At 42.8% G+C, this 12,404-nt stretch overlaps 2 protein-coding genes across 2 annotated transcripts; both read right to left on the bottom strand.

The window, feature by feature from the left end:
- Positions 1-3,168: 3,168 nt before the first annotated feature.
- Positions 3,169-3,696, bottom strand: Rnase2 (ribonuclease A family member 2). The gene has a single exon (XM_071606815.1). It carries the CDS (start codon positions 3,643-3,645, stop codon positions 3,169-3,171), a length of 477 nt encoding a protein of 158 aa, XP_071462916.1. The 5' UTR covers positions 3,646-3,696.
- Positions 3,697-11,069: 7,373 nt separating this feature from the next.
- Positions 11,070-11,768, bottom strand: LOC114080768 (non-secretory ribonuclease-like). Its single transcript, XM_027922379.2, has one exon. It carries the CDS (start codon positions 11,751-11,753, stop codon positions 11,235-11,237), a length of 519 nt encoding a protein of 172 aa, XP_027778180.2. The 5' UTR covers positions 11,754-11,768; the 3' UTR covers positions 11,070-11,234.
- Between the last annotated feature and the right edge of the window lie 636 nt (positions 11,769-12,404).

The following is a 12,404-nucleotide window of genomic DNA, read 5'->3' as shown; positions in this document are numbered from 1 at the left end:
AATCCCGTGAGAAATCAAGGGGAACTCAGGCAGCAGGATACGCCCTATTCCCGGGAGGAATAATCTTAAACCTTAAACCTGGAACCTAAACTGGGAACGCCCTAAACACGATTATCTTAAAACCGGGAACACCCTAATCTGCCTTGGTCCTTGAGCAAGGTCACCTACATTCAATGTCGCTGCAACATGTCAGCAACATGGGGTACGCTGGCAAGGAAATTGTCATACCTACTTGGCTAATGGCTCCCAGCATCTCATGTCAGACTAGATCATTTGGACTTTCTTTCCTAGGCAATGGAAGGCAGTTAAAAAAATTGTTGAGAGAAGTTACTAAGAGAATGATTGGGAAATTCTCTTAGCAGTGTGTGCTGAACCCCACTCAGTGGCAAGAAGGGTGTTGGGAATTGGGTATGGCATGTTCTAGACCCCTTGGAGGAGATGTTCCACATTCCACAAAATCACATGTCTACAGGATGCAGGCAGGGGTGGGAAGGAATGAGTAGGTAGGCAGGAGACAATGTGCAGTGCTTGGGATGTTTTTGCTATCACCATATTGTCTTCCCTGCTCCACAGTGGTTGTAAGATCCAAGAGACAATAGTCTATAGCTAGGCGCTGAATAAGATAAACCCTTTTAAGATAAAACAAAATGTGACCAGACATTTACACAAAGGTTTGTCAAAGCACTTTAGGTGGAATTTTGTTAAGCATTCTAAAACATTGCAATGGGCAAAAATTCTTTGCAGAAGTTCCCCAAATAGGTGATCAAAGGAAAAGCAGACAAATAGTATTATAAAAAATTAAATGGCTTCTCCACAGCAAAGGAAATAGTTGACAGGGTGAAGAGACAACCTACAGAGTGAGAGAAAATATTTGCAAATTATGTATCTGACAAAGGATTAATGTGCAGAATATACAAGAAACTCAAAAAACTGAACAGCAGAAGAACTCACCATCAGATTAAAAAATAGGCTGATGATCTAAATAGACTTTCTCAAAAGAATATATACAAATTGCTGGAAAGCAAGCCTATTAAAAATATGCTCAACTTCAATGTGAAACAAAACCAAAACAAGATGTCATCTAATCCTGGTTAAAATGGCTATCATCAAAACGACAAAAGAACCAGGATGTGGTGAAAAGGGAACCCTTGCCCACTATTAGTGGGAGTTCAAGTTAGTGCAATTAGTAGAAAACAGCAAAGAGTTTTCTCAAAAAGTGAAAAATAGAACTTCCAGGTGGCTCATGTTGGTAATCCCAGCAACTCTGAAGTCTGAGGCAGGAGGATTGAAAATTTGAGCCCAGCCTGGGTAACGTAGTGAGACCCTAACTCAAGATAGATGTAATGGTTAATTTGGATTGTCAACTTGATTTAATTAAGAGATGCTGATGATTAACAGGCTTCTGGGTGTGTCAATGAGAGTGTTTCTAGGAATGATTGGCATGTGGGATAGCCAAGTATGGGCAGCACTGTCCAATAGGATGGTGACTTGGATAGAATAAAAGTTGGAAGAACAAGAAAGCAGTAGCAGAAGCCAGCTCAATTCTTCTTGACCAGGCTCATGATTGTTGCTTTGATTGTCTGAGGATATCAAACTCTTCTCTCTTCCAAAGTGGACTCTGCCAGTGGTTCTCCAGGGAGTTTCCAGAAGCCTTTGGTCTCAGACTAGGTAGCACTGTCAATCCCTCTTGCTCTGGGGCTTCCACCTCTGGGGTTGCACAGCTACTAGTTCTTCTAGCTCTCCAGCCTGCAGATGGCCATTGTGGACTATCCAGTTTCTGGTCTCATAAGCCAACCTAATAAGTTCCCTTTTTATAGTCATACCTCCTGTTAATTCTGTTCCTCTAGATTACCCTAGTGCAATAGATACATAAATAAGTAAATAAACTAAAAATAAATTAAACTAAAATAAAAAGGGCTGGGTAATATCTCTGAAGTGAAGCACCATTGGGTTCAATCACCAGTACCACATGTACTCAAACAAAAACCCAAAACAAAACAAAACAACAACAACAAAATCTTCCATGTGACCCAGCAATGCCTCCTCTGGGTATATGTCTAAAGCAAGGAAATCAGTATATAACAGTGACATCTGTAGTCCTACCTTCATTGCAGGATTGTTCACAAGGACCATGAAATGGAAACTCCTCGAGTGTCCATCACCTAATAATTGGATAAAGGTGTGGAGCATAAGCACAATGGAATACTAGTTAGCCACAAAATTCAATGAAATTCTGTCATTTGCAACAAAATGTATGGAACTGGATGTTGTTATGTTATGTGGAGTACACCAGGCATAGAAAGACAAATACATCCTGATCTCACTCCTGAGTGTTATCTAAAAAGTTGATCTCATAGAAGTAGAGAGTAGAACAGAGTCCCCAGAGGCTAGAGAGAATGGGGATAGAGAGAGGTTGGATCACAGTTATCTAAAGGTAGACAGGAGGAACATGTTCAAGTGTTCTATAGCACAGCAGGATGACCATAGTTAACCAAAATACAAAATGTATGTTTCAAAGTAGCTGGCAGAGAAGATTTTGAATGCTCCCTCCAGAAGGTAAATAAAGTGCTTGAGGTTCTGGGAATGCCAATTACCCCGACTGATCATTACACTTTTTATACATGTCTGGAAAAATCTCACTGTACCCTTTAATACATGCAATTATTATATCAATTAAAAACATAATAAAAAAGCCCAACAAACCCATTGAACTGTACAATGAATGCCTCTACACGCCAAGGTTAGGGCCCAGTCTGCAGAGGGTTCAGAGCAGGCTGAGAAAACTTTGCTCTTGAGGAGGGCCTTTGTCAGTTGGCAGATTCAGTAGATACCCCAGTTTCCCAGCCTGAGGCAGTGAGGGGGCCAAGTCTCTGCAGCTTCTTGATAAGGAGTCTCTGCCTAACATCTCTCTATAAAATCTCAGGAAGAGAAAGGAACATGTCTGTAGGACAGATTGTGAGTAAATGACAGCAGAGGAGCAGAAACAGATACACAGAGATCTAGATTGTCTGCAAAGAGGTTTATTGCACAGCTCACAGGGTGCTTCAGCTCAGCAAAGCTTGAAGGGAGCTGGGGACTGGTTGCATGAGGACAGGAGCTGATATCCAGGGTTGACAGAGGGCTTGGGAGCTGGTAGATGAGCCATGCCACAAAGTGCTGATCCAGGAGCTAATATGTCCCATCCAAGTGAACCGGAACCACTGGATATGTGGTATTGTCCCGTGGAGATCTCTTGTCACAAGCAACTACGTAGAACTCCATTGCTGATACATCTGTGTATTTGCAGTTTCCATAACTCAATTTACTTTTTGTGATGCTACAGATGGTTAAAGGCACCTGAACTGAACTTTTATGACAATTTGTACTGGGGCTTGTAAGACAGGTTACATTTGGGGTTCCACAAACTTGAACAACATCAGCAAAAGTTGCTTTTAGAAAAGTATTTTTGGCTTTGCATTGCCCAATGTAACTGTTAACTATCTGCATTGCATCATCACATTTGGGGCCAGCCATATTTATGTGTTGAATTTCAAACCACTGAGCAGGGGTTAAATCACCTGGTGGGTCTTCAAATGAGACACTCATTCTCACAAATCCCAGCAGGAGCAGAAACCAAAGTCGTGATCCCAGCAGCTTTGGAACCATGTTTCCTGTGAGCAAAGAAGAGAGGTAACTAGTTCTGCATCCTGGCCCAGTTACCACATACTCTTTCTGTCTCAACCAGCAGCCCCCTCTGCAGTCACTGTGGGGTCATATTACCATTTGCTTCCCGTCCCCACAGTGTGCCAAGTCTCCTGGACACTAACTTCAGCTCATCCTCCCTCAGGTGCTATCCCACCGTGGGACCTGCTGTCCCAGTTTGAGGGCTCAATGTCTTACCTAGTCTTTGTGCTGCGGCTCCCGTGAGAACAGAACCAGCTGGTTGAACTGAGGCTCAGGGGCTGTAGGTGCTCCTATTTGGATGGTAAATATACAGCAGCCCATATGGGTGAGGCTGCAGGAGCCAGGAGGGTTCTGACGTCTTGGCCCTGCAGAAAATCCACACAGTGGTACACATCACACTTGAGCAACCACTCTCTGTTTTGATCACTTGGTCTATTAATGGATACCCAAGGATAGTAGTGCTTCTGCTTCTGCTATATGGAATCTAATTCCATGTCATCCATGAAGGACTTTTGCTGGCTGGATCTGGTCCTGTGTTTGACAATTACACTGCCTGCTGAATAACCACAGATTTTGTCACTGCGCTTCAGTAGAGTACTGAAAGACCAAGTTCCACCAAGACAGGGCTAGTACTCAACAAGTAGAGCTAGGTAGGGTCCATTTTACAGGAGGAATTTGCATTCTTGTCTCATCTTAAAAACTCCCATAATGTTGGCTGGTGCAAGGAGTTTTCTCTACTGCAATATGTCAGCTAGAGCTGGGTAACAGCTGCCTGTGTTGAAAGGGCTCAGGGGTCTTCCTGAATCTATCTTTCCTTCCTGACTCTCCTTCTCTTTTTTAGCCAGTGATGTCACTCTTCTGGTTCCTGGAGACATTTGTGTGTTTGACAATGAAAATCATTATAGTTTCCTGAAAAAAAAAAAAAAAAAAAAACAACAAAAAACAAAAAACAATGACTCAGAGCATGGCCTTCTTAGTTTACACTCTGTGTTAGTTTTCTTTTTTTTTGTCTGTTTTTTCCCCACTGTGACAAATACCTGAGATAAACAACTTAGGGAGGAAAGATTTGCTTGGGCTCATGGTTTCAGAGATTTCAGTTCATGGCTGACTTCATTGGTTCAGGTCTTTGAGTGGCAGAACATCATGGCAGAATGGCATGATGGAGGAAAGTTGCTCAGCCCATACCAGCCAGGAAGAGGGTGGGGGGAGAGGTAAAGAGAGAAACACTGAGGACAAGAAATACCTATCCAGGGCATGCCCCCAGTGACTTACATCCTCCAACTTTACTATGTTTCTTCCTCATGCCAGCAGTTCTTTCTGCTAACAATGGATTAATCCCCTGATGATGTCAGAGCCCTCATGATCCAATTACTTACCAAAAGCCCCACCTTTGAACATTGATGCATTGGGGACTGAGCCTTCAACACATGAGATTTTGGGGACATTCCAGATCCAAACCATTATATACCCAAACTATAAAATTATATTCAAAATATGCCTCATAATATTTTTATAATTGTTCCATGTATAAATTTGCTCTGCACATGTCCTACTACCCTCATTTTGCTCCAGTTTTATGTTGAAGATTTTCTAAATAGGAACTCTTTACCTATGAAGTCTGAATAAATATGTGTTATGGTTTGATTTGGAATTTCCCCCTCAAAGCCCATGTGTTAAAAGCATGTTCCTTAATGGATTACATTTCATTCACAGATGGGATTTTTATGCAATGGTAAGATCACGAAAGTTCAGCCTCACAATTGAAAGCTGAAGGGAATACTGGTGGGACCTAGTTGGAGGAATTAGGGGTATAAAGGTATGATCTGGAAGCATCTCTCTCTCTGTCTCTCTGTCAGCTTCCTGGTTACCCAGTGAGCTGAGCAGCTTTTCTCCACCATGTCCTTCTATCACAATGCTTCTGCCTTGGAGCCTGTGGACCATGGACAGAATTCTCTTAAACCTAGCCGAAACAAACTTTTCCTTCCCCAAGTTGTTCTTGTCAGGTATTTTGGTCACAGCAACCAAAAGCTAACATAGTGAGCCTACATTAGTCAAACACACCATAACTCCAGTGTGTGTGTGTTTTTTTTGTGTGTGTGTGTGGTGTGTGTGTGTGTGTGTGTGTGTGTGTTTTGCTATGGATAGAATCCAAGTCCTCATTCATGAGAGGCAAATGCTCTGTCAATGAGCAACACTCCCACTTCAATGTAATTTTTGTCTTTAACATAATAACATAATGCTCTTTTAAATTTTATTAACAAACCCTTAGCTGTGAGTCTCTGCAAAAATAAAAGAATAAATTACTCACGTCCAAGATACAATGGCACAGGGTGAACATTCCCATCTCCAAAAGGAAGAAAATATCAAGAAGGAATTGGACCAAAGCAAGACCAAAACCCAGCAGGGCTTTGAATTCTGTAGCTCCATGCCTGCCTTTTGGGTCACATGGAGTGGTGTTGTGAGCTCTGCGGGGCATGGGCAGCTCAGCCCCTATGGTCTCATTGATTACAGCCCACATGGGCTCTCTCAGCTGGCTTTGCTGACTGCTTCCATTTTCCCTTGGCTTGTGTTCCTGGCATCTCCATAGTCCTGGGGTGTCTGCTGAGACTTTGGCTTTACTCTCAAAGCTTCAGGCATTGCCTTGTTGGGGACTGTTTGCAGAGATTCCAATCCTGCCCCACCTTTCCAGCCTCTCAGGCTTTCCTTTAAAATTTCAGCGAAGCCTCTGGAACCCCTAACTTTTGCCTACACAAACTCTGTATCCTGGTCCTCCAGTTTGACTGCCCCCAAACCACCGCTATTACCAGTTCCTTTGGATCTTTTCATAGAAGATATAGATATGACTATACAACTCGTACACATTCCTTTATGCTGATACATTGATTCTTCAGCCCTAACGCCTGACCCACAGAGCAGGTGGACCACAACATCAAGTTTTAGGAAGACTTGGATGTTTGTTCTTGGCTCCAAAAAAGTGTACAGTTTTTCAGCAGAAACCGTCAAAACCAGTAGAACAAAGCAGCGTTTTCCCAGTAATGGGAGTTCATATATAACCTTGTATATGGACATTAGCATCATCCTTATTATCAAGTTTTGGTCCTGGAACACCAAGGAGGGTGAAAAGCAATTCTTTCTGCAGATCTTAGAAAACAGTCATTGGGAAGGACAGCACTGAGAAAAATTCTAAACAAGTTGCAAGTTACCACTTGAAAAGAGTCTGTCATGAATGACCCCCTGTGTTTTCCCTCCACCTGTGACTCTGGGATGACAAGTTGCTTGTAGAACTTCAGGATATGTCTCATAGGTATTCATTCTGTATTGTTAGGTCTAGAATTCTGGGAGGAAAAGAAGCTTTGGAATAACCCTACATTGTGTTCACTCAACATCTCAGCACCCCCCCCCCTTTTTGGTACCAGAGATTGAATCACTGAACCACATCCCCAGACTTTTAAAATATTTTATTTAGAGATAGGGTCTTGCTGAGTTGCTTAGGCCTCGTTAAGTTACTGAGGCTGGATTTGGACTTGCGATCCTCCTGCCTCAGCCTCCTGAGCTGCTGGGATTACAGGCATGTGCCACTGAGCCTGGCCCAGTTCCCTTCTTATTGTTCTTAAACACTGTGGTCTTAAAAATTTCAGCTGGAGACCAATAAAGGAATTCTTGAATTGGGAATAGATACTCAATCACACTTGAATATTTCTCTATACCCCAATTCCATGAGCAGCTAGAAGAATAATTTCCACAGAGAGAAAGAAGGGTATGGGATAGGGAATGAATAACTGCTGAGAGAGAAGCCAGGATAGGAAGGAAGAGGGGGACAGATAGCTATGAAGAGTATGGAGATAAAGGTGTATAAAATGATATTTGGACTCTAAACGTTCTATGTATGCTCATTCATTTAAATAATGTTAATTAAATGAACATGATGTGTCCAGTTTCCTAAACCCAAAGCTTTCAAGAAGAGGGCAAAAATAAGTGGACATTTTGCCCCCCTCCCCACACCCAGAGAAATCTTCCTTGACCTCTCAAGCCCCAGGAATTAGATTCTAGAAGCACTTTCCTGATGGCAGATTAGAGGAAGACTGCATTTTCAGTTACTCCATGAATCAGGATTCAAGCAGCAGGAGTACTGATTCTTAGCAAGGTGGGTGAAAGTTGAAATTTAGTGAAATTCAATATTGAATAGTCAGAATCTCCTAGAGACTCAGGAATTCAGGTGCACTGAACTAAGAACAAGAAAGAAAACATTGGAGCCAAGCTAGTTATGGCAGTGGCAGTGGCAGTGGCACTGGTTATCCAGGGAAGGGAGGGCTAACACAAAGAGAGAGACACAATGGACCAATTTGGAATAGAAAAGTCTGTAGATCAGAAAAGCAGCCTGAACTTAGCTGATCCAGAGAGTGCACAGCAAATTGGTGTTTAAGTGCTCTGCTTTTCTCAACTGGCAAGTGGAGAGCTGAGCCACAGAGCCATGTTGAGGACGCCACATTGTAGTTTGCTGCTGTGGGAACCCAAGAGATTATAGCAAACATTGCCATACTGTCCTGGAAAGCTCCTACCTTGTGGTGGAGGATGTACCTAGCAGAACATGAGTGAAACAGGCACAGGGAAGTGTACTAAGGGGAATTCAAATCCGAAATATGGAGGGGAGTGTAACTCCCTTTGCGTGGATGATCAGCTGAAGGGGGCTGGAAAATTGAACAGATGGGTGTGAATATACACTCAGGAACCAAGTCTAAGAGGCCATATTTGTGGGCAGCAGAGTGTGTGGGTTGGCTCCCTTGCCCTGCAAGTATAATTCTTGGGAGGCTGTTGAGATTCAGACTCCTGACAGAGATCAGCAACTGCTGGGTCCTGTGGTGATGTAGATCTAATATCTCCAGAGCAGATATCACCCAACAAAGCCCTTAAATCCAGATACACTAAGCCCCAGCTGCTGAAACTCCATTCTGTAGCAGCCCCGCTTTGGTGGTGTACAGATCTGGTCTGTCTGGACAAAACTCCAATCAACAATATTTCCTATTCCATTCTGCCTTATACCGGTGAGAAGGGACTCTGAGCTATTTCACCTGCTTCAGTTTTAGACCATACCAGCTGGCAGCTCAGTGAGTAACACAAAAAGAGGAAGAGATTAACAACCTCCAGCCCTTGCACACCCTCTCTTTTCTCTCAGTTCATAGATCAAGAACAAATTGAAAGAACGACTGTTGGGTATTGATTCTTGTCAACGCTTTTCAAGAGGAGAAAAATACTTTTAGTGGAGACAGTATTTTTTAGTAAGAAAATTCCCTCCCACCCCTTTTTTTCTTTGGCGTTATTGCTGTGCTGGTTGGCTCATGGCTACATATACTGAGCCACATCCCCACCCCTTGTTTGTATCTTATTTAAGACAGGCTCTCACTGAGTTGCTTAGGGTCTCGATAAATTGCTGAGGCTGGCTTTGAACTCACCATCCTCCTGCCTCATCCTCCCGAGTCATTGGAATTACACGCCTATACCACCAGGCCCAGATAAATTTAAAAACAAGTTATTTTTCCTTGTTTTTTGAAAGTTAAGACTTTTGGTTTTTTTCTTACTTTTGTTTTTTGTTTCCCTCATTCCTCTTTCTCTTCTTTCTTCTCCCATTAATAGCAAAATTCTCTTTTTCTCTCTTCCTGTCTCACTTTACTTCATCTTTTCTATTTTTCTCCTTCTTATAACTATCATTTGCTACATTTCTTCTGCATTCTGTGTTCACACTTTGAACATTTGAAACTTTACCTTTCTATCACATTTTTTTTTCTCTTGGGACTGTATTTTGACTATTTTTTATAACTATTTGGCTTATAAAACTTCTGCCCTCACCATTTATGCTGTTACAGTAATCAGTACTGCAAACTGCCAAAATTGGTTCTTTACTTTCATGCCAGATCTGATTCACAGCTATTTATTGTTTTTACTGTTGGCAATTGCTGACCCCTCCATTTGTGGTTCTGCGGCAATTAGTGTTGTAGATGTCATAGTAGGCACTGTGTACTTATTTTAATGCCGTATACTGTTTGCTTTGGTTGTTGCTATTGTTTCTTTCTCCATTTGCTGTAAGGTGCTGAAAAATCTACCGGGAAACTACAAGTTCACACAGTAGAGACTTTGTTGCTGAATTAAACTGAGCAAAGAAAGAACATACCTTGCTTCACACAAAAATTACACTCAAACTTCAGCTATACTATAATAGAAAGAATAGAAGAGAAAAAAGTCTAAACTACTGACAAAAACTTAAGTAGGAATGACTGGAAGGACCTCATCCATTCTCATGGACATCCATTCCTACAGCAAAAACAGCTAACACAAAGGCTATAGTGAAGAAGACTGCATACACTCTGTGCTCTTAATGGGATTTGAGATTAGTGGGAGAGACCCACGCTGCTGGCTTAACCACAGATTATTGTCAATCTCACAGGGGACAACATAACATTATATGACAGAATAAAACAAGAGGAGCTGCCTACTTTAGGACATCAGAGAAGTCTCCACAGAACTCAATTAAGTTGCTCCCACTACCAAGCTTAGACTGGACAGCAGGTCTGCCTGGCTTGAAAGCCCAGTCCCATCCCTGAGGAACACAAGGCTACCTCATGGCAACCAAAGTCCTTCCTGAGGCTTCAGTTTTCCCCAGGAACTCCTGAGCAATGGACATTGAGTCATTACTCAATCACTGACATCCTTTCAAACAGTTTTTCTTTTCTAAACCACAAATGCAGAAGTGCTTTCCCTGTGACTGAGTTTCATAAAGCTGCTCAGTGACTGTTAATACCAACTCATCATCCCAGTGTCTCTGGGGTCACAAGATCAATCTTCAGAGTTCTAAGGCATTGAATACGTCTGGTGTGCCTCTGATAGAGTGTGGGGGTGACTGAAGTGACTGGAGCAGCCTGCCAAGAGGGCAACTTCATGCTGAGGATCTAGTGGAATTTGGCTAAGATTGATTTGTAGCTGATCTCTGCTTCACTCACAAGAATGCTCAGCCTCAGGCTTCTCACGTCAGACTAGATCATTTGGACTTTCTTTCCTAGGCAATGAAAAACAGTTTTAAAAAGTACAATTATTATGTATCAGTTAAAAAAGAAAAAGACAAATTGGAGTGAAAAACAACAAAAAATTGGAGTGTATAATGAGTAACTCCGCAGGCCAAGGTTAGGGCTTAGTATGCTGACGGTTCAGAGCAGCTTGAGAGAAATTTGCTATGGAAGAGGGCCTTTGTCAGTAGGCAGATTCAGTGAAGATCCCAGTTTCCCAGCCTGAGGTAGTGAGGGGGCCAAGTCTCTGCAGCTTCCTGATACAGTGTCTTTGCCCCACATCTCTCTTCCCCAAAATCTCAGGAAGAGGAAGGAGCACATATGTAAGAGATAGATACACAGAGATCTAGATTTGTTTTCAAAGAGGTTTATTGCACAGCTCACAGGGTGCTTCAGTTGAGCTAAGCTTGAACGGGGCTGGGGACTGGTTCCTTGAGGACAGGTGATGACATCCAGGGTGGACAGAGGGCTTGGGAGCTGGCGGATGAGCCACATCACAAAGTGCTGATCCAGGAGCTAATATGTCCCATCCAAGTGAACCGGAACAAGTGGATATGTGGTATTGTCTTGCACAGATCTATTGGCACAAGCAACTACGTAGAACTTGGTTGCTGGTACATTTTGATATCTGCAGTTCATATAATCCTTTGTTTTTCTGGTGATGTTACAGTCAACCAAAGGCACCTGAACTGAACTGTTATGACAATTTGTACTGGGGCTTGTAAGGCAGGTTATATTTGGGGTTTCACAAACTTGAGCAACAGCGGCAAAACTTGTATGTAGAAATGTATTTTTGGATTTGCATTGCTTTCTGTATCTGTTAACTACCCGCATTGCATCATCACATCGGGGGTGGGCCATAATTAAGTGCTGGATTTCAAACCACTGAGCCCAGGTTAAATGACCTGGTGGGGCCTGAAATGAGATAATTATTCCCATGAACCCCAGCAGCAACAGGAGCCAAAGTTTTGGAGCCATGTTTCCTGTGAACAAAGAAAAGAAATAACTAGTCCTGCATCCTAACTCAGTGACCATATTCTTTTCCTGTCTTAGCTTACAGGATCTCTCTGAGGTCCTATAGGTCTTATAGGACCTCATTTTGGGGTCATATTTCCATTTGCTCCCATCATTAATGTGTTCAAGTTCCTGGGTATTCATTTTATTTCAGCTTCCCTTAGGTTCCACTGCTGGTCCTCTGGTCCCAGCTCTAGGGCTCAATGTCTTACCCACTCTCTGTACTGTGGCTCCTGTGTAACAAACCCAGCTGATTGTCTGTTCTTGGGTTCGGAAACTGTGGGTGCTCCTGTATGGGCCTGTAGATACATAGCAGCTCCTGTGTGGGGCCGCCAGAGCCAGGAAGTTTCTAATGTCTTGGCCGTGCAGACACCCACATATTGGTACTAGGCCCACGTGTGCATCCAGCCTCTTGACTGACCAATGGGTCTGAAGGACAGCACTACTGCTGCTTCTGCTATAAGAAATCTAATTCCACATTATCCATGAAGGACTTTTGCAGGCTGGATCTGGTCTCAGTGAATAAAAACTATACACTGCCTGCTAAATGTCCATGGGTTTGGTCACTGTGTTTTAGTAGGGTACCGAAAGACCAAGTTCCATCAAGGCAGGGCTAGTACTCAACAAGTAGAGCTGGTAGGGCCCATTTCACAGGAGGAATTTGCATTCCTG

This window comes from Marmota flaviventris, chromosome 2, assembly GCF_047511675.1.
Source record: "Marmota flaviventris isolate mMarFla1 chromosome 2, mMarFla1.hap1, whole genome shotgun sequence".
Classification (NCBI taxonomy): domain Eukaryota; kingdom Metazoa; phylum Chordata; class Mammalia; order Rodentia; family Sciuridae; genus Marmota; species Marmota flaviventris.
Note: the sequence above shows the minus strand (reverse complement) of the source record. Positions and strands in the feature narration are given on the sequence as shown.